This window comes from Helicoverpa zea, chromosome 31 (assembly GCF_022581195.2).
Source record: "Helicoverpa zea isolate HzStark_Cry1AcR chromosome 31, ilHelZeax1.1, whole genome shotgun sequence".
Classification (NCBI taxonomy): Eukaryota; Metazoa; Arthropoda; class Insecta; order Lepidoptera; family Noctuidae; genus Helicoverpa; species Helicoverpa zea.
In genome coordinates this window covers 17,581,121-17,604,656 of record NC_061482.1, presented here as the reverse complement: position 1 = coordinate 17,604,656, position 23,536 = coordinate 17,581,121, and the positions used below count along the sequence as shown (strand labels likewise).

The 23,536-nt window shown below is 38.4% G+C and overlaps 1 protein-coding gene across 2 annotated transcripts in view; it reads right to left on the bottom strand.

The window, feature by feature from the left end:
* The window catches only part of LOC124644746, a 44,625-nt gene extending 23,744 nt beyond the window's left edge, over positions 1-20,881 (bottom strand). Inside the window, exon 1 of one of the 2 annotated variants that reach the window (XM_047184255.1) lies at positions 20,764-20,881. In XM_047184255.1, the coding sequence (XP_047040211.1) occupies positions 20,764-20,776 (13 nt within the window). In that variant the 5' untranslated portion in view covers positions 20,777-20,881. Of the gene's footprint in view, positions 1-9,606; positions 9,761-20,763 lie in introns of those variants that run through there. The other variant, XM_047184253.1, reaches the window with a different exon arrangement.
* Between the last annotated feature and the right edge of the window lie 2,655 nt (positions 20,882-23,536).

The following is a 23,536-nucleotide window of genomic DNA, read 5'->3' as shown; positions in this document are numbered from 1 at the left end:
GCGAATCCGTGGCCTCGCTCACGGCCTAGGACGATCCAACTTGTCGTCACGATAAGATACGACGATCTGACAATCATTTTCTGTGATATAATGTTGAATAGTTGGGAATCTACCTGTATAACCTTGAATTTTTTTGGTGATTACTGAGACTTCTGATGGGAAATCATGCAATGGCCGTGGGTTAGCAGCGTGAGTGAGTGTCTAAAACCCATGTTCCTTCTTAAGCTCTTTATGTACCAGGGCTGCGGTAACTCTTTCGAACAATACAGCAGCCATGGTTGCTGGAGCTGCGGAATTTTCGTAAATATTTTTGGAAAATGTGAAATTGGAGGCTCAAAAACGGCACAGCTTATCATTAAATCTGTGAGATATAGGACGACACATAGTTTTAACTTATGTTTCTTTAATTAGCCATAACAACAGTTAGACTGTCATGTATGTCCCATTGAGCTGTCTGTACGTCTGTCCCGTCATGTTATGCAAAACTGTGGGAGATTAACATAAGGGACTTGAATTATAGTCGTCTTCGTGACAATGTATGGGTTTTTTTATGGTAATTATAACGATTCCCCTGCGTGAGATAATTATAATCTCAATTACCTTGACAGGTACCTGACAATCATCCAGGTTCCACCGCGTAGGTCGGTAAAAAATCTTTGCTACAAATAATATTTAATACGAAGTGGTGGCCTAGTGGGCAAAGAACCAACCTCTCGAGTATGAGGGTGTAGGTTCGATTCCAGGTCAAGCAAGTATCAATGCAATTTTTCTACGTTTGTATGTACTTTCTAAGCATATCTTGGACACCAATGACTGTGTTTCAGATGACACGTTAAACTGTAGATTCCGCGTGTCAGTGAACATCTTAGGCAGTCGTTACGGGTAGTCGATACGGGTGAAGGGGGGCCGTTTTGGGGGCTGTTTTGGGGGCTGTTTTGGGGGCTGGTTCAAAAAGTGCTGTCTTGCAGCCAAGTTTGAACAAATGATTTTTGATTTTGAGTCAGAAGCCAGTAAGTCTGACACCACTCTTACCGGGTGTTGGTTTGCCCTGGTTGAAGATGTCAGATAGGCAGTCGCTCCTTGTAAAACATAGGTTCTGAATGGCATTCTTCAAGACTGGAAGCCGACCTCAAGATGGGTGGAAAAAGGCTCGGGAGATGATGATATCACCATTGATCCACATTCATGACGTGATACAAGCCTTATCCAGCTACCCAGGTACATTATGATCCTTGATCCAGCACCTGATCGCATTACTTCACACCTGCGCAGTCGCAAGTTACGCATAATTACAACTAACCGCCCTCGTGCTTCACGCTTGTCAGATTATAAATATTTTAGTTCTAAACTACAATATCGTAGCCAATTGTGTTCATATGAGTCATCGATTCATTTTGTAAGATCTTGTTATTGTTACCGGAATATTTTGGGTACTATAGCTTTTTAATATACACATAATATACAGGCTTGAGGAGGTCAGATAGACAGTCGCTCCTTGTAAAACACTGATCCAGCACTTAGCTACTTGGTACTCAGCTGCATTCTGTTAGACTGGAAGCCGACCCCGATATAGTTGAGAATAGGCTAGGCAGATGTTGATTTTGGATACTATGGTTTCTGACGGAATATTCATCCGCGTAGGATAGCACTACTCCGCGCATAAGGATAAAAGTAATCTGTTTAGGTATTATTCCGATGTATAAACTATATTACTGTCAAATATCTACAAAAATATGAAATCTAATGATTACTCAGTAGGATTCTTGGCATCACATTTTTTTTTAAACTTTCTAATCTACCTACTACTAATTTACCACCTATGTTTCGACATGGAAACCATTATAATTTACTTGTAATTTGAAAGGCTTCCCTTAAATGGCAGCCAAGGTGTTTGAAAACTGATACACATCTGCAATAATCAGCATCCTATCGTGGAAATGGAGAATTGATCTCAATAGTTCAGCCCTGACATCGGATGCGCGGGCGCCGCCCGAAGGCAAGGCCGCACGCGATCATCGCATATATTAATATTCACGGGATTCATTCGTATCAACCCTCTCTCTAGAACTTCCCGGGACCCAAAGGCTGGCTTTTATTTCGTACGATTGAGCATTGCCATCCAACGTGGCAATGCTGCCAGCTTTTTGGGTACATTACCCAGTGACAGCGACGGCGACCAATTTTTATGTTCTTTATTAGTTTATTTTGAATGTCTCTACCAGACCATGGGAATAGGAGTAGAGTACCAGTGTCCCGGATTTTTGGCAGGCGAACGTGGAGCCGAAGCCAACACGCTGAAGCCTATATAATATTAACAGAAGATTATTTTTAGGTTTATAAAAATATGTGTGCATTTGTTTATGTTCAAAATTAAAAACCCTTTCTTTTAACATCCTTTCTTTAAGTTTTCGAGTGCCGGCTCAAGTCTCGAGCCGGAAGATGAAGCGCGTGCCCCCTCACTAGGTGGACAGACGATCTGGCCAAGGTTTCCAGGAAGCAGTGGATGCGGGTTGCTGGAGACCGAGGAAGGTGGCGAACCTTGGTAGAGGCCTTAGATCAACTGTGGACGTCTTTCGGCAGACACGACGAACGCTTTTATGACTGTTTAGGATTTTTGGAGAAACGGAATATAAAGTGAATAAATTAATCTAGTTGTTCTAAGTTAGACTGACTGCAGCCAAGCTATAGAAACTATCTTTATTCGGTAAAAACCAGTTCAAAATTCAAAAGACCATACATAGGCCGTTTTGAATTTTAAAATTAGGGTCAAAGAGCATTGTGTCATGAATTGAATGGCATTTAAATACCATCTGCAGCGAAAGGGTTAGGTTCAGAAAAATAATCTCTCCTAATCTGAATAATGAGTTTACATGAATATTAACAAAACTGGATCACCTTGCGACATCCTATTGTGTATAAAGCGTAGTTTTTGTTAGCTTTCACTGGAATTCTGTGGCGCTTCCATGCTGATCGTAATAAAGATCTTAGTAAATCCCAAGTAAATAAATGTGTCTTTTTGTCGCATATGCACCAAAAAATTGCGTGCTTCAGTTACCAGGAGTGGCCGCAGAGAGGAAGCTTGTGTTTTCAAAACTTACAGACATCTGCCTAGTTTTCCCAACCATGTTGGGGTCAGCTTAGAGTCTAACCGGATACAGCTGGGCACCAGTGTTGTACAAGGAGCGACTGCCTATCTGACCTCCTCAACCCAGTTACCTGGGCAACGCAATACCCCTTGGTTACTGGTTGTCAAACTTTTTAGCGTTCCACCTGTGACTGCCAAAGATGTTCATGTAACAGCTGGGATCTACAGTTTATCGTGCAATATCGACAAGATGCACCCATCCACGGAACAACCGCGCCAAGCGTTGCTTAACTTTATGATCGATCGATACGCACGACCTCGACTTGCTACGAGCTTGTTTTTGAATAAATTGATAACCTAAACTAATTGAAATTATAATAGTTGTTGAATACTTATTTGAAACTTTTTTTTTACCAGAACATAATGGTTTTTAGTTTTAGTTTTAACTGCATTGTATAACTCTGCATCGAATAGTTTGTTCATGACTACTGAACGTCAATGTAGTTAAGAATACTTTTTTACCCTTCTTAGTAAAAAGAGGGGTGGTTAAGTAATATGTTTATATAACAAAGCTCTTACTAATCAAACAGGTATCGATACCTTTTTTTTGTATTCGAAAACAGTTGTTATCTTCAGCAAATATTTTTATCGAGAAAACTATTTATAGTTAGGTTTTGCATATATTTGTTAAAGACTTTATGACCTTAACACTAAATGTAATGAGTAAGTAATATTTACTACACTAAATGTAATGTGATTGAAAATTATGAACGCCAATAACGTAATACAAAGAATAATAAACAATAACGTTATTACTGGTAGGACTTAAGTCTATTTCATGAAAGAAGAATCGCGGAAAATTTTGGAACTATATTTTTGTACGTATTTCTTGAGCATAGACACTAGCGCTACGTCTGCGGGACTTCTTTCGTGAAATGGACTTTATATGAAGTCCATTCTAGGTCCACCCTTAATTTTTCAAGTATTCTTAGGAAGCATGAGGCAAAACTTCCTTTCAAAAATTAGTCACTTATAAGTTTGGTATGGTCTTTGCATAGGAGCAACCTCGTCAGAATGACAAGAATGATACGTACCTTACAAAGAGACACAGTTCGCTCGGGACTACTTATATTCCGGCGGGGAAGGAAACCATAGCGTGATGTAACTCGATCCCAACACCATCTAGAGAGCCTGCTGGCAGACATTCGCTCCCATACATTTTATATGGAAATGAAATTTTTCTTATTATGTTTTTACTGAATTTAGTCTCAAAAAATTGCTTCATATATATGAAAATATTTAAAAATGTTTTCAGTGCCTAAGAAGTGGTTTAATATAAGATTAAGATCAGCTATAATTTTATTTTGCTATGAACGGTTTATTAGCCACATTAGTTTAAAAATGTTGATTTTAAATGGCTAATAATTACAATTATCCATTTTACTTGCATATGACACGAAAATAGTAGCTATATACTTATTTAGACTAAAAACATGACCTTTTTGGTGACCTTTTTTGAAAATTACGACATCTAGCGGTCGTTTTAGTTACGATTTCAGTTTTGTTCGCTTATTATTGTTATAAAAACTATGATAATAAGTTTTTTGTTAAAATTATATAATTTTTAAGTCTATATTATATGCTATAAACTTAATAATACAATAGTAACGTGTTTAATAAGAAGATTTCATACAACTTCAGCAGATGGAATACACTTAGTTAGTACCTACCAAAAGTTTGTTGTTGAACTATTTTGTAGCTCATTCTAGACACAGGTAAGTACTAATTTAGCTTAGTGTTTTAGTAATCAAAGTATTTGGTGAGCTGATAGGCTTCCAAGTACCTAATTCTCCGCATCACTGTTCTCCTGAAACGTGCCCAGAAGACTGGTAGCATTGCCACGTTAGGGTGCGTCCACATCTGGCGAATGCGCCGCGAATGCGCAGCACGCGAGCCGATCGCGAGCTGTCCGCGAGCTGCGCGCGTGCAGTCACTGCAATAGTTCGGTGCGCCTCTTTAGCGCAACTCACGCAAGGCTCGTATAGAGCGCGCGAGCGGCGCGCGATCTGCGCGCACTCAGTTCTCGCCGTATATTGGCTCAGTACTATTGAAGATGGCAGACGTCGCGCGCCGCCTGCGCGCCGCTCGCGTGCGGCGCTTAGGTCGCGCGCGAGCTGCGCGCGGGCGGCGCAGAAGCGGCGCACGAACAAAAATGCACGCGCGCAGCTCGCGGGCAGCTCGCGAGCGGCTCGCGTGCTGCGCATTCGCGGCGCATTCGCCAGATGTGGACGCACCCTTATATTTAAAAAATAAAGATAAAAAGTGTTGAAAGTAGGTTGAAAATCAGTAATTTTTGAAGGTCAAATTGACAAACGACTGCCCCCAAAACGCCCGCCCTTCACCACTTCCTACCTATGTGTTTTTGGTGGGAAGTGGTGGAATAAACTCCACAGCAACACAATTCTGTATGACAATGCTCTTCCTCTAAAGAATAAGCCAGCCCTCTGGTCACGTGAAGAGTCGATAAGCCTTTTCGCTATGCCCCTTTATAGGAGCCGTGAACTCAGGCCCCATGGTCCGAGCGTTTCGACAGCAAACGGTAGTGTCAGTTGTACATAAAGGTGCATGTATGCAATGATATAAATATTAACAAATATAAATTTAGTACCTACTTAACTAAACAACAAAATTATTTATATTTAAAACTAATGACAGCAAGATAAAAAGATAATAGGTATTAATTATGTTAATTTTAGTTAACGTTTGTTTTCAAATCACGAACAATATGAATCACATACAAAGTATGTCTTTATGTGTAGAAAAATACACAAAACTGCTCTGCAACCTTGGATGTAACACATAGAACGAGGACATTGTCTTATCTGCTACAAGGAGTTTGATTACTTGAAATAAAATGTCACGTGAAAAAATTTATATTTTTAGCGCCATCTCACCTTCCTGGTTCTGCATGTTGTGATGGCTCGCTGCACAAGTAAAGAACCTCAAGCGCAAATATAGTAACCTTATAGGCAACTACTTACATGTTTGAGCCGTTTGGGGTTGAAACTCTTGGGCCGTGGGGTCCAAGCGCCCGCCTTCTTGCCAGGGATATTTCCCAGCGCCTGGTTGACACTTCCCGGGACCCAAAAGCTGGCTTTCATTTAGCACAAAAGTTGAGCATTGCCATCCAACGTGGCAATGCTGCCAGCTTTTTTGGTACATTACAAAGTGACAGCGACGAGAAGCAATTTTTTGACGCAATCGATTAGTTTTCAAGTGTATTTTAAGTTACTAATAAGTGTTATTTTTAGCTTGAAATAAATATAGTGCATTTTTGTGCACTTAGTTGTCAATTTTTAAAGGAAAATTGGGAAAATTGAAGTCTTTGTGCTGACTGACAGAACTGTCAACCTAATTTGGAAAGAGTTTCTTCTTTGAAGATAGCAAGTTTTTGTATCAAGCCACGCTAGAGGTTGATGACATGTGGTAGCTCAGGTTGGGGTCATTGAACTGATAGCTGTTTTGACCTATGGACAAGAGCCTCTATCTGCTCTTAAGGAAGCCCTCATTGCCGAGGCTGCGGGATAGTTCCAAAGAGTTACCGCGGCGCTGGTACCGAGAAGGCTTAAGAAGGAATATGGTGGGTTTTAGTCAGTTAGAGTCTGACACTCACTCAAGCTGCACCCACAGTGTTGTTTGATGATTTCCCAAAAAAGGAGGCACTCGTTATAGTTGAGATTCTGATCAGGAATAGAAGTCTATCATAAGGTTAAGCCGCAAAAGTCTATCATGTTTAGCAGAGTCTGCAGAGATGACTGATCATCGGAATGACGATTTCCCCCGTGTTTCGGAAGACACGTTAAGTTGGTGGATCCCGGTTGTCATTTGAAAATTGGAAGGGAAGTCAGCAGATAGAAAGTCCGACAACCAGTCGTACCAGGTACCGGGTTGCACGGGAAAATGTTAGGAAGGTCAGATTACACTGTAGCTCTATGAGAAGTACTGGTTCTCAGCTGTAAACCATTTGACTGGAATCCGAAACCAACATGGTCATGGAAAGGCTGAAGATGAGTTATAACAGTCGTCTTTTAGGAAGATAGGAGTTTTCTTAATCAGTAGGCCTGATTTTTGACGAGCCTCATTACTGGTGGGATTATCACTGTGGAATTTTGACATTATTCACGAACCTAAAATTCAGATAAAAACTCATCTACTTAAATGAAGTAAACATGCAAATTAAAGTCGTTAATTGCTGAGTCTTAAGAAAAAGTCAAATAAAAACTAATTTAATATGCGTCAAACCTGCTTTTAGGCAATTTATTTATTTAAAAATATGTTTTATTCAAATTGACATAGATAGGTACGGTAGGTTCGTGAGAACACTTTAGATTTTTTTTTCATATTATACGCATAATAATTATTATTCTCTAGCTTCAATGGACGGATTGTCTAAAATTTAATAAAATTTAAACTAAAAGATGGCGTCTGAAATCGATGGTACCCAAGAAGCTGGCATTGTCACGTTGGATGGCAATGTTGAACTTTTGACCAAAACAGAAACCAGTCCTTGGGTCATTTGAAATGTCAGCCAGTCGCTTTGCTTTTACTTGAGGTTTTCCGCAGCTGCAGCAGCGGAACCAGCACATCGCTCAGATCTAGGAAGGTGGGATGGTGCAAGAGTATCGACTTAGGACGCTTCCTACACTTATGTATGAGCTACCCATCTTCCATATGCACCCATTTTAACAAGAGAGGTTGGTGCTTTAACCATCGGGCCACTAAGGCCACCACTATTTTTTTTTACATCTTTGTTTATCAAATATTTTAAAACCATTTTAAAACGAGACCCAGTCTTTGGAACCGTGCAACTATCTTAACGTTTCGAAAGAGCTCTCATAGGCCTATTTGAAACTAAAAAAAAAATACTTTGACTTGACTTTGATTCTGAAAGTATTGAGATAAGATGAGAGACTTCCTACTAACTATTTCTCCAATATTTATGTTAGGTAATATAAATAAGTTTATTTTTAAGTCATGTAAATATGTTTATGTTATTATATTTTGAAAGTAACAATAAAATGCCTACATTTACCTTACCCTATTGACATCAATAGCAGACAAATCTCTCGAGTCAGTCACGTGGATGTTTGTTACAGAATTCTTTCATAAAAATAGGAAGCTTAACTTATTAGTAGGACTCTAGACAGGACCTCAAAATTTTAAAATCTCAACATAAGCTGGAATAGGATGAGCAGGATCGCATTAAAGTCCTATCATGTGACCCTACGTATGTACTGTTTTCTATGACCCTCAAGGATTAATTAATAATAAATAATGGGAAATTATAAGTGTAGCCATAAAATTATTTATTGGACACATGATTAAACTTCTAATTTTATAACCAAGCAACGGGGAAATGACAGCCTCTAATAAACTAATTCGTCTTTTTTACAACGCCAACTAAATTTGCTCTAGAAAGCTTCAAGAAAAGATCATCAATTATTGTGACTTGTCCTTCTTATTTATACATTGTCATCTAATTTACTAAATCGGCCTCGTTTTTAGTATATTGCCATTTATAACCTTCAATTAAAAAACATTGTATTAAAAATTGAAGTTAGTGACGAAAACGAATCGCTGCAAAACCGACTCCACGTAGTCTTGTCTGCCCTACCCCTACAGTGCAATTCAAAACCGCGTAGACGCGGAGGGGCGAGGCGGCCTGCGAGCTGAGGCGCAGGTAGTTTTAACGCTCGCCGACGTGGATGAGGCTGGCCGGCTGGGCCGGCCAGTAAGCCGAAGCTGCGGTGGTGAGCGTGAAAACCATCTGCGACGATAAGCTCGCATGGGACTGCCGGAGCCCCGCAGCACCGGAGCCGTGACAGAAGCGATTCTTGCTGCATCTTGCTTGCTTACATTTTAAACGTACTGAGTTAAAAAATTTGAAGCTAATTAAATATAATCCGTCTTACCACAAAAACTTTTAAACGTCAGTTTATGCCTTGTCTAAAAAAATGACAAATTATGACGTTGACATATGGTTCATTTTGCAGCCAAAATTTTATTAGATAACTGTAAAACAGGGTTTAAAGTTTTTGTAGTAAGACCAATTTTATTTAATAGTATTTTAGAAGTTTACTGTTAGAATGCATGCTACAAAATTAGATGCTAAAAAATAACCATCATGCTGAGTTGTATTTAGAGTGGTTTACTTAGAAGATAACTAGTGGCTAAGATAGTATTATTTAGATGCTCGTTAATTGTGGCTGACTTAGTAATTTAGAAGGCAACATACATTTTTGGGGGCGAATAATGATATTAAAAAGAAGCCTGTTTAATTAGCACCCATAAATAATTAATTAATAATATATAATTAATAATAAATAAAAATAGAAAATGTTTAACCACAGAAAATAATCTTTACACAATTAACTTTTTTCCTTGGGCTCACAAACTCCTGCGCATCCCTTAATTCAAATCTTAGATTAGTAAAAAAATAAATGTATTAAAAAAACACTCACCTAACAGTACAGTCAGCCCAAAAACAATCTCCCACAAAAACATTTTTCTTTTTAAAAAGAAAAAAACGAAACTAAAAAAAAATATTATTTCCGCAAATCTTCACGGGACACGTCGGTGCGCGTCAAATATCGTTCACATTTGAATCACTTATAATTAGCACCAGTTATATAGGTAGTTGTGTGTAGGAAAACTCCTAAAGTACAAAACTTTAAAACTGTATGTTTGTTTTGTAGCGAATTTTCCTTCGTACTCATAGTACACTTCATAGGTACAGTAAGTATATCGAGATATTGTAATAACTGTTTGTGGCTGTTAAAACATAATTATTAAAGTAACGTCATTTGTACGTCATTTGTAGGTACGTATTTTTTATACTTTTTACTTTGTATACCCTGGCGGTCCTTAATATTCTGTAAAGAACCTGTTCTTCAAACCATACAGATAGAGTTGTGTTGCTGGGTAGTTTGTTCCACCATCTCTTCTTCCCAGCAAAAAACACATAGGAAGTGGTGAAGGGTGGGTGGTTTGGGAACTGTCTTCTTTAAGGACCTTCAAAAGGTGCTGATTTTCGGCCTAACATGAAAAATGACTTTGATTTTTGATTATGATATACATGGTATTTAAAATGGTTGTTTTAAAAACGTTAGCCGTCAGAAAATTCTTTTAAATAAGAAATTAAAGTAACAAAAACTTTTGAGGTAAATACACGGAGGAAGGAAAGATAGCGGAGATGCCATAAGGAAGGTAGGTCAGGCGCCTTCCTGTAGGTCAAGTACAGTAAGTTTCATAAGTTACTAGAACTAAAAGGGCGTTCGGGCTCCTTGTCAAATCAAAACCAATCGGTCTAAGACTGGTCTGGATTGATTGATGATTAAAAAAAATAGCTAGTAACGTTTCTCGCCTCCGAATACCCGCATTATGACATCTCGAGATTTTGCATAATGAAATCTCTGTTAGTCATTTTGTTCTCCATGGGTAGATATTTACAAAAAAAGTATTTTAATTTAGAAACCTATGGAAGTGCGTAGCTATTTCATAAACCGGTTTTACCAGATTTTGTCCAACAAAAAGATATACGTGAGACTTTTTGTAACACGTAGGCATATAAGAACAACATTTCTTATTAGAATTGAAAATTAAAAAAAAATCAAGATCCAAGTGGGTTGAGAACTTCCTCCTTTTTTGGAAGTCGGTTAAAATGTAATAAGAACAAACACTTTAAGAATTAAATAATACAACTAATTATTTTGCCTGAGGCTAAGTCATGTAGTAGAAGAATGATAAGTACTTAGCCTAATATTTTATTAAAGTTTAGACTTCCATTTTACGTTTTTCCATTAAAGTTTAGACTTCCATTTTACGTTTAAGTTTACACTTTCATGGTCGAAAGTTACATGCGTTGAAATAAAACAATCGATTCATGTTTAATTTTGATTATGCATATCGAGTGTACCGACTAGATTTTGAAAGCTGTTACTAAGGTCAGTTTCAAAGGTCAAAACTGTCTTAAAGGTTAGACTTTCAGCCAGACTTAGGTACCCCACAGATACCTGTACTAAAAAATACATTTTTTTTGTTTCAACCAAAATCATAACTCAAGACAACAACTACAAACATGTTTTTGAAACAATAAAAAAAAATGATAAGTAGCGAGAAAACCATGTGAAATCATTATAGTATAGGTAAAGAGAAAAAAAAATACTCTAGGTATCTGTGTGTCTTTATTTTGTATTTGTTTTAGTAATTAAGTATATTATCAGGTACTCGTTGTCATTGTAATTATTTTCTCACATCACTGACCAATCGACCATTGATAAAATAACATCAGGTTTACTAATTCCATCATCCTAGCCTTTTCCGGACTATGCAACGGTATACCAGTATTTTACGTCGAACGACTACCTATCTGACCTCCTCAATCCCAGTTACCTGGGTGACTCAATATCCCTTGGTAAGACTGGTTGTCCGATTTTCTGGCTTTTGACTACCCGTAACGACCGCAAAAGATGTTTAAATGACAGCTGGGCCAACATCAATTTCTCGTGCCTTCCGAAACTAGGAAGAGCTCGTCATGAAAAGATGGTCACCGCGTCAAGCGTTGCTTAGCTTAAGCCACGAGCTCTCCAAAGTAGCAAGTCATCACAGGTAATAATAACTATGACATGAAGCCGTAGAAACTAAAAATCCCCATACTCAGCCTTTTATTGTCCCACTGCTGGGCACAAGCCTCCTCCCATACAGAGAAGGATTGAGCGCTAATCACCACGCTTGCTCAATGGGGGTTGGTGATTCCAGACATTATAGTTAAGTTTTCCTCGAGATATTATCCTTCACCTATAAAAAAGTCATTGGTGTCCAAGATATTCTTAGAAAATTTATACAAGCATAGAAAGTTGCATTGGTGGTTTCCTGAACTGGAATCAAACCCACACTCATACTTGAGAGGTTGGTTCTTTACCCACTAGGCCACCACGACTTGAAAATTCTCATAAATTAGCATTATCAGCGTGAAGTACAACGGGCTACTTTCTAAAGGGTTTATAGGGGTCTATAAATTTTGCCAAAAGATAACCAGGCCAATTACGCATTTACGCACTTTTTCAAGAGTATAGTAATCTGACGTAATTACTATTTTGGAAGTGGGTTAGACCCCAGCGTAGGTAAATCCGATTGATTCATGGGATTTCTGAAAGATATCTATGCTTTTATGGGCAACTGCATGGATGCTAATTAAGTTAGTTTGTCACGTATGAATGCGCTAATATTAGGATGAAGGTTTTCAGTATATAGCCATTTCAGTACATAGCCCGAAGAAGGCTATGTACTGTAGGCTCCTTTTATCCAAATACGGGCTTCCCATGACCGGGATGGTTAGCGTTCCTTGGGGGAGACCTACGTTCAGCAGTAGACGGCAATTGGCTGATATGATGTTGATCATGATGATGATGATTATGACAAGGAGTAGTTCATATGGGACGCAGCTGAAACCATTGGTGGGAGCTATTTTATATTACAAGCCTTTAAATATAATTTCTTAGAACATATTAATGATACACGCACCGAACCGTTAACGACAGGTCACATTTATTTCAAATCAAACCAAACGCTTCGTAGTTAAAAATCAATTAGTTTACGTAGATTTTTATGAGGAAACCTGTTGTTTTTCCTCTATGCTGCTAATTATGCACGTGTCAGATACGATGATACCTACTTACATAGTTGTAATATTTTTTCACCTAGGTATAGGAATTTATTCGGTCAGCTATTGGCTTCCACACTGGCGGATTTTCCGCACGTATGGCAGATGATGAGTGGTCAATTGTTTACTATGGTGCACATTTATGCGGGTACTCGGAAAAACTGAGCGGAAAATCTGCTGGTGTGAAAACGCTGAAACATATCTACTAGTAGGAGTGTCAAGATTATTTCAATAGAGAACTGTTTGTCCAAACGTCACAGCATGATGTCCAATATAAAATAAAACAATTGTTAACAAGTTTTATCAAATTCATGGTAAGTTGTTATTAATATAACAAAGTAACAATATTATTTAATGATCTTTTCAACTGCATCATCATGATGGTGGCATGGTGGTAAATTATCTGTAAAATCGATACAGGTTTTGAATAATAAAGTTTTTATAATAATAATAGGGTCACCTCCTATTAAGGGTTCCGTAGTCAACTAGGAAGCCTGCGTGAGGCTGCACCTAGGTGTAACCGCTGTGATGAATCTAAGATAAGAGGATGCAACTAAGTTCAGCCACATATGGTCGTACAACCAGCTGTAACCGGCTAAATCTTGGTGTAGCCGCACTGCAGGCTTTACCGTAAGATATTCACATAAACTGTAATTTAAAAAGCCTGAACCATTTGGCAAATATTGCATGTGGTTTTCACTTATAGGATAAGGAAGGTTAAAATATGAATGTACCTTAATAACCCGGGCGGAATGATTTGACCAAAGTTCAGATTACAAAACATGTCTAAATAGTAAATATGGACTTTGAACCGTTATAGAACTCGAGGTAATAATAAAATTACAGGTAAATCACGTGTTCATTGTATTTGGGCAATGGAGAACAAAATTACTAGCGGAGATGTCATAACGTAAAATCTAATAAGAAAGCAGCGCGCCAAAATGCGGGTGTTTGGTTGATGAGGAACGTTACTAGACTAGCTCGTGAACATGCCTTCCTCAGGACCCGCGTATTATTTTTAAAATGCAATCACCAATAAATTAAGACCAATGTTTTACAGATTGGTTTTGATTTGATAAGGAACCCGAACGTTTAGCTAGTTTTAGTAACTGATCACGGCTACCGTACGTTGCGTGACCCACAAGAACGCGCCTGGCCTACTTTCTTTATGACATCTCCGCTATCTTTCCCTCCTCCTTGATTTGGATTCATCGTGAGAGGAAGCGATTAGAACTTCGAGAACAAACGAAATGAGTGCTCAAGTGACGCCACTTCGGACGCTATTTTGGCAACAAAAACTATCATTAAATATTATTCAAGTAAATAAAGGTCCATATTTTTTTAGTACATTATGCCTATTTGTTGTTTTCGCATGTTTGTTCAAGGTGAACTAAAATGATTAGGTATGAGTTAGGGGTCAATGTTCTGATGAATGGTAAAATCAACATGGACTTAGAAAAACCCAAGTAATTAATGTTGATAAGTTTCAATTTCCTAGCAAAATGGCGTCCAGAATAACTGTCTGACACGGCTGCTGTTTAGACTGAAGATCAGCCAGCTGCGGAGGACATTGAATGATGAGACGGCAATCCGACACGAACGGAGAGACTAGTTGAAATATCGAATCGTCGGAAGACCGAAGTTCGGGTGTATCATCAACTTACAGATATCGGGTTGCTCTCTGAGATTTTCTAAAAACATACAAAACGGCGACTAGAATCCAACTTATTTCTATTTTTGACTGACTTTGACTTTGATTTTGGCCAAACCCGAGAATCGAGACCCCGTTCACGGCAGTGTTATACGCCTACAGCCTGTTAGACTAGACATAGAGCTACGAAATACAGCTATCAATTTCCTGACATAAAATGAGTACATAAGAAGGTGTAGCGCTGATAAAAACACACATTAAACTACTTTCCCTTCAATTAACTATTGAACTAAAAACCTATTTAGTACCGATCGGTAATTGTCGTTAATAAAAGTGCGTAAGAATGGAAGGAAACCTGCGGGCAAGGTTTGTGATAACAAATGAATGACAATGACGTTTGTACTTTATTAAGTACCTACTGTCAAGTGTGTGTGATGTCCTAAGAAATGCCCTTAACCTGCATTATTATCAGTTAAAGAGTTACTGCAAACTTCAGACTAAACAGACGACTAAGAGTTGGAAGAAAAGATTAAAAAAAAAATCGAGTTAATGTTTCTAGTCGAGTTGATACCGGTTAAATACCTGATTTTTGTAATGTGCGTCCTACCATTCATGTGCAGACTGATTTATGGGACCAAATAAACTATCTACACTTACAGTGTACTCTCAGAACAATTATTCCATCTACGGGCCAATTTTATGCAACAAAGTCACTATGAATGAAAATCCTTATCGTACCTTTTTCAATGCGAAAATAATTTTATCTGTATGTTCTGATCTGTCACTAAAACGACTGAATTGATATCAATGCAATTAACAAAGATAGTCGCCAGCCTGAGAAAGAATGAAGGCTAGTTTTTACCCAGCTGCGGGATGTTCTCTCAAGACGCAGATGGAACCACGCAACAACTTGTAATGTACCTGTCTAGTAAATAAAAGTGTAGAGAGGTGAGTAGTGGTGGTAGAGCATAACAACTTTATTCAGTCAGGAACTAAAAGCCGAACAGACACACTTAGATTCGCCTTTATAATATTAGTGGGCATTTATAATTTACTATTCATGTTTGATCCAAGCAATTATTCTAGCCAACTTTAATAACATTAAATAAATGCCTTAATGAAAATCTGTCAACATTTGTTTTACATGATAAAGCCCCTACCTTGCCTTGGTCTACATTGTATCATTGTATTATCATTTAAAGATATTAAGATAAAAATAATAAACACGGCATAAGGGTTGGTGTAGGCTGGTTCTTTCTTTGAAGTTGTTATATTGGAGTAGTGTGTCTGCGCCTTTTATGTTAAAACTACAGACTAGAGACGAGGACTTGATTCTTCGACTATGGAGTTGGCTTCCAATCTAACAGCATGCAGCAGAGAACCAGTGTTTTATAAGGAGCGACTGCCTATCTGACCTCCACAAACCCGGGCAAACAGATATGCTTAAGAATGGTTGAGATACTCCCTGGCTTCTGACTTCTCGCAGCGATAGATAAGACAAAGACATCCAAATGACAGCCCACCAACTTATTGTGCAATTCGAAACTCGGAAGTCATCATGACAAGATAGTCACCCAACCGCTCCAAGCATTGTTTACCTATGATCGATCAACCTATGCGGCTGTCTCAAAGCGAGCGAGAAAAAAAATCCTTAGTTGAAAAATAATTCTGTATGCATTTTTGTCTTTCATAGGGAAAACAGTAGTGATGTTTTATACGGAAATGATGGCAGGGAAATAGGCGTTTTTTACCTAATGGAGAAGCAGTACACAGACAACTAAATATGTAGTTATACTACAGTATTGTACAGTAGGCTGTGGGTTTGTAGCGGATTGTCCCGCGCTTGATCATGCGTCACTGATAGTGCGGAATCCCCGACTAGACTCAGGTAAATCGATTGAAATATCTATACATATAATAAATCTGTAAAAAAACTGTGTCTGTACATTGAATATATTTAAAAAATAATAATTGGGTGGGGTTTAGAAACAGTAATGGAGCACAAATCCAAAAAAAAAATTCTGTCTGTTTGTCTGTATGTCTGTATGTCTGTATGTCTGTAGGTCTGTTTGTTTGTACACGCTAATCTTCGGAACTACTGAACGGATTTCAATGATTTTTTCTTTGTTGTATCAGTATTAAGCCTGGTCAACATATAGGCTATAATATATCTTCGAAACTTGAAGACCTGATGCAGAACTCCAACAGACCAACAAAACTATAAGAGATATAAAAATGGTGCCATGGCAAAAATTGTTTCATGTGATGAGCATTTTTAGTTGAGATAATAAATTTGAAGATCTGGAACACCTGATGTGGAACCCCAAGAGCCCAGCTTCTCTGTACCATATACAGGTATGGCGTTTTAGCAAAAGTTGTTCAATTTGATAAGCACTTTCTATTGACTTATACAAATTGAAGATCTAAAACACCTGATGTGGAACTCCAGGTGCCCAGCTAGACTATAGCATATAGAGGTATGACGTTTTAGCAAAAGTTGTTCAATCTGATAAGCACTCTCTGTTGACTTATACAAATTGAAGGTGTAAAACACCTGATGTGGAACTCCAGGAGTCCAGCTAGACTATAGCATATGAAGATATGACGTTTTAGCAAAAGTGGTTCAATCTGATAAGCACTCTCTATTGATGTATAAACATCGAAGATCTGGAACACCTGATATGAAACTTCAAGAGCAATACTACACTTGAAATGTATAGAAATGAATGTTATGAAATAGGTATGGTGAATCCTATCCTAAAATAATGGACACGTATTTTTCTTTTCTCTCTCTCTCACAAACAAATAATAACGAAGATACAACAACGCTTCGTTAAGTCACTGCTTAGTACAAATTTTACATACTTAGACGTGGCGTCACGAGCCCTCACTCTCCGACTTTGTTGCGTTATATCTCATTATTATTTTGTATGTCTCTTCCAGACCTCGGGACTACAGAGTTCCGAATTTTTGGGAGGCAAACGTGGGGCCGAAGCCAACACGCTGAAGCCCTTTTGAGACAACTTTAATGAAATGGTGACACAATACCGTCGATTATCCCTTTATACACTATAGAAATGAACCCAAGGACATTCACCGGTGGACGTCGTTAAAAAAAAGACAATCCCCGGTTCTGTGCTAAACTATTGCTAACTATTGAGGGAAACTACTTGGGCTATTTGTGATGGGATGTTAGTGGATGTCAATGGTACATGTAAAAATGGCAGGTGGAGACTCGCCACCTCACTTACTGGGCCCCCGGGAACCTGAAGCGTGAGGATACCTCGGCGGACTTTAAACACAGATTACGCGCTCCCTGTGCTTACCATGAGGCACCTACCCTCCGAGCAGGGCTACTAATCCTGCTCTAGCGACTCTACTCTGGACGGCCAAGCCAAGCCAGAGGCGTGAGACCTACCCCCGTCATGGTTCACTCCGACCGGCCGGAGATGGGGGATACTCTCCCTGGAGAACTCAGCATATAGTATAGCCCCGCGGGGTTGCTACTCCCCGTCATCAGCCTCAGATGTCCTGCGGTGCCTATATCTCATTATTATTGTCGTTATTATCTCAAGAGCCTTTGTCCCAATTATGTTATGGTCGACTTCCAGTCACGATGCAACTGAGTACCAGTGTTTTACAAGGAGCGACTGCCTATCTGACCTCCACAACCTGGTTACCCGCTCAACCCAACATACCTTGGTAAGACTTACTGGCTTCTGACTACCCATAACGACTGCCAAGAATGTTCAATGACAGCCGGAACCTACAGTTTAACATCCCCTCCAAATAACGGTTATTGGTATCCAAAATATACGTAGAAAGTACATACGAACTTAGAAAAGTTGCATTGGCAGGCACTTGCCAGACCTGGAATCAAAGACGCACGCTCATACTTGAGAGATTGGTTCTCTACCCACTAAACCACCACGACTTCCACTAAGTCACCACGACTTTGTCATCTATTTAATGTTTTTTTACGTAATAATACGTGTAACATTTTTGCCACATAACTTAAATGCAGACTTATTAGAATCACTACTTTTATCCCTATGATCACGCCTATTGCGGTTCAGTTCTCAGCGTTTTGTTTAGTCCAATTTAATTAAATATATGGAACGTTTCTAATGTTTATCCGTATTCCGTTGTTTTCAAGTCAACGGGCCCTTAAAATTCAATATCAGACGGTTCAGATCTTTGATTTTGCTGACCCCGTAGTCGCTGGCATAAGGGACAGGATCCGCGTACGAAGTCGCGGGCAGAAGCTAGTCGATAATAAATGCCGGTTATATTCGTAGTTAGTACTTATATCGATATACCTAATTTGATTTAGCTTGTGATGCGGAAACACCAGCGTTAGGAACTGATTGTGGTAGGACATCTTTGGCTGTCGTTACGGGTACTCAGAAGTCAGTAAGTCTGACAACCAGCCTTAGCAAGGGATATTGGGTGTCTCGGGTAACTGGGTTAAGGAGGTGAGATAGGAAGTTGCTGTATGTAAAACACTGATATTTAGCTGGATCCGTTTAGACTGGGAGCCGACCCCATCATAGTTGGGAAAAGGCTAGGCAGATAATGAGGGCGAAGACACTAATTTATAAAATTTTCACTCAAGTGCGTTACTTAGAAGTAATTAAAACAAGGCATGCCTCGCAAGCTCGCTTCAATGCCTTGCCTCGCATCGTGTGCACACAACCTAAGACTAATTCTATCTCAAACTAAGATACGGAATGTAAGACATTTGCTAACATTCAGTTTATAGCGGTATTGTCGTAGTTATTACCTAAGTTTAACAAAACATTTGAACTATTATAATGAGTTATTTTTATTGTTCTCACTTTGTATTCAGTTAGATGTTAATCAGTAACATTTGTTAGGTTGTAGTTAAAATAGAAATAACGTATTGGGCATTAGCAGTTTTCCCGTGGATTCACTCGCTTCCCGTGGGATTATTAGATTATTGTCAGCTCATTACTACAGGGATTATAGTTATTGTAAAATTCGCTATGAGAGAATATTTTTGGAATTACAGTAATTTAGTTACTGATAACTAACAGTTATGGTGCTCCCACATTGCCGTTATAAAATGTTTGTAAACATTTTATAACACCAAAACATTTACTAACAAATGTTAACAATTGTTGCACTTTGTTAGAAACTGTTACATGTTATAAGTGCTCCTACATTGATGGAAAATGTTTAAACATTTTATAACATCTAGTATTGGCTCGCAGTTTGGTTTCGCCTTCTGAGGGCCGAGGACGTCTACACGGAAATGGAAGAAGATTTGCTCATTGGAATAGCTTTTATTTTTTGTTTAAAAAAGAAGAAAAAGTGCTCTTATTGGATGCGTTAAACGCTAAAAGCTAGAGGAAAATATAGTGCCACAGACTATCTCAAGGATTTGGGTATTGACGGTTGCTTAAAAGATTTTATAAGAATGAACAGTTCCGAATTTGAATATCTACAAAATTTGATTGGGGCAAAAATAGGCAAACGAGACACTACATTTAGAAAATCTTTAAGTGTGACGGAAAGACTTGCGGTAACGTTAAGATTTTTGGCAACTCTAACCCCCACCGCACCGCACCGCCTATCTCGCCATCACCCTTATAAAATGTTTACTAACATTACTAAACATTTTCTAACATGAAAATTTATTTGTGATTAAATGTTTGCTAACAAATGTTTACTAACGTTATTAAACATTTTCTAACGGCAATGTGGGAGCACCATTAGACTATCACACGAATAAGTCAAACAATAGAATGTTCTATTTGACGCTTGACGTAACTAATTACATTGGAACGTGGATATGACATGCGCTCGAAAAGTATTTATGTACTAAATACTATGTAGTTTTTACTATGTATATATGTGAAGTGTGTATGTTTATAGTATGTATGAAGGTTTTTTACTGGGAAATCATCACATGACCCCTCCCGCTGTGGGTTTGCAGCGTGAGTGTCAGACTCTTACTGACTAAAGCCCACCATGTTCGTTCTTAAGCCCTTTATGTAGCAGGACCGCGGTATCTCTTTCGAACAATCTCTTAGAATCTAAGACTTAGATGTTACACGCCTAGCATCATGAAACGTATGTATAGGCAGTACCTGAACCAAACGCAAGCTATTTGTTACCGTATATTACAAGATAAATAAATCGACTTAAATATTTACTTAAAAACTTAACTAGTTGGTAAATTAAGAGTTGACAGTTAATAGGTATTTTACATCACTTCTGTTATAAGTTATCACAGATAGTATTAATAAACTTTGTGAATTTCAAAATAATATTATTTCTTACCTTGCTTCGCCATGGTCAGTTCCAGCAGTCTTCTCCGCAGTCTAGATAATGAAGAACTGGCTTCTTCTCCACGAAACCTCAACAGTGCACCTAATTGTATTAAACTGTATTATCTACGAAGCAATATTACCAACTTATCTTGCCGTCGTAAAACTGTTTGCTGTTGAAAATTGAAGCTTGTGTTCTTGGGTGTAAGGTGGTTTGGCTATTTATAGGTAAAGTTGTGGTACGTGGTGTCAGTTTTATGCTTTGTGTGAAGAGTTTATGCGTGTGCTGACGTCAGGACATCGTGTCTTTAGGATCAAAGTTTAGGCGCCGCGTTGTTGTACATAGGTAGTTTGACAATTGGACGCGCAAACCATGCGGTTTTGGTGCACGTTTTGTGTATAGGTAAATGCTAAATGCATCATAAGCCAAGATCACTAAAAAGTGAAGTGATTATTTCATTACAGGCTTCCGCTATTTAATTCCGAAATGACCATTTTGAAGAAAACTGCGTAATGCGCCCACCCAGACATTTGTCTAATATTCTAACCAAGTTGATGGTTCCTGATTACCTAATTGAGTGATTTGATAAAGAGAAAGAAGTACGGTCACTCGAAAGATAAAATTGTTAAGATGAATATTTTATACCAAAACCTGGCTGGTTATCCTTTTGTACGAAAAAAAGTTCAAATCCTTAGTATGAGAGAATTAATGCGAGCAGACTCGGGGGACACAGATAGTTTTCAATTAGGTTAAGTTATACACGAACAGAGAGCTATTATGTAACCAGTATTAGGATCGCAGTTAAATCCGGTTCATGTCAATAGGTATTCAAATACTTATCGGCTAGATTTGCGGATCTCCGGCCCATATTCTTGGTACTTACAATATGACCGTGTCTGATCTCGACCTTATCGTTTTATCTGCTGTATTATTATAAGGTAAGATTTGATCGTTTCTTTGGCATGAATAGGCTCCGAAACAACATGACTGATTTAAAAAAATCTTTTACTGTAGGCGAGCTACAGTATTCCCGAGCAACATAGGCTATCAGTCATGGTAATCCAGTTTTATTCTTAGTCAGGTAACTTGCTGGAATTCGGTAAACACAAAGAATAAGAATTACAGTTTTACATACATAATTTAACTAGTAACCACTGTTTTTCGGATGGTTCGTTAAACTGCAGGTCCTGGCTGTCACTGAACATCTTTGGCAGTCGTTACTGGTAGTCAGAAGCCTGTAAGTCCGAAAACCAGTCTATACAAGGGGTATTTGGCTGAAGAGATTAGATAGAAAGTCGCTCCTTATAAAACATTGGTAAGTAGTCAGCTTCATTCGGTTAGACTGGAAGCCGACCCCAACATAGTTGGGAAAAGGCTAGGCAGATGATGATAATATAGTAAGTACCTAAAAAAGGGCCAAAAATTAAACAATTAAACTAACCTCCTTGGCTGAGATCAAACCTCTTGGGCTACCGCGTATGAAATCGCCGCTAGAGGCGCTTGTGTAGCGTGAGGTCTTCGAAACGTCAAATGCCACTGTTTGTTTACGCGCGAGGGTTTATATTTCTAATTAAATTAATATTGTGAATATTTAACAATACTTTAAATTAATTATGGCAAATACAGATCAGAGTTCTTTAAATGTCATTGCTTTGACACTCTTTAACCTTTCGGAAACTTATGTTCGCATTTCTTTTTCGAGCAAAACGGCACTGCGCAACACTGTGGCATCGCCAATACGTTCACACTATAGTTCTATTGTATTACATATGATCTAATATAATCATCTAATGTAGATATAAGTTTTAGCGCTCATAATACGAACTTTGATTGCCATAGTTTTAGACCCAAGACCTCACGCTACAGTTGCGCCATCTGGTGAACCAAAAAACGGTAGCCCTCATTGGCAGAACATTAGGACTGGCCATTAAGACGAAAAAAAAGGGATCGTATGTATCAATTTTCGGCCACATTGTATTTGGTTAGTTTTTGACGTTATCGCTTTAAATTATTTTCTTATTTAATGCAAGTGTATATTTTATAGTGAGAGGATTTTGTGATGAAGGTAAATATTTGTTATCATTTACTTTGTTATTCTATCTGCATCAGAAGTTTTTCTTATAAAATGGGAATAGGAATACTTCGTACTGAAATATATTTAGGTAAGGATGTTATTGTTCCTGCTTACAATTTTCGAAAATCTGAGAAGAAATAGTCATCTGAAATGGCTCCAAGAATACCGAAAATTATTGATATAGAAGATTTTAAGATGCGTTTACTGCAATCTGCGAGTACTACTCTATCTAAATATGGTAACTATGTGTCGCCCGTTTACGCGAAGATTTAAAAAGTAAAAGTAGTAAAATGGATGTAGTATGTTGCCATGATGACCGTACAAGAAGAGACATACGCCTACTCCGACTTTTCTATGCATAGTTAGATTCTTTTCTTTTCACCATACATAATTTGTTACTAGCTTCCGCCCGCGGATTCACCCGCGTCCCGTAGCCGGATGGTGACAAAAGCTATCCTAAAACCTTCTCCCGGGTCTAAGTTACCTCCCCTCTAAGCCAAATCGGTCAAGCTGTTTTCATGTTATGTCGTGACAACGGAAAGCGGTTTCATTTTTATATATATCGATATAATTTCGAAGGGTTCGGTCAGTGGGTCGTCTTAGGGTTCATGCAGCATTTTCGTTGAAACCTCCTAGACGGCTTATTTTTAGAGTTCCGTACCCAAAGGGTAAAACGGGACTCTATTGTTTTCGCTCCTCTGTCCGTCCGTC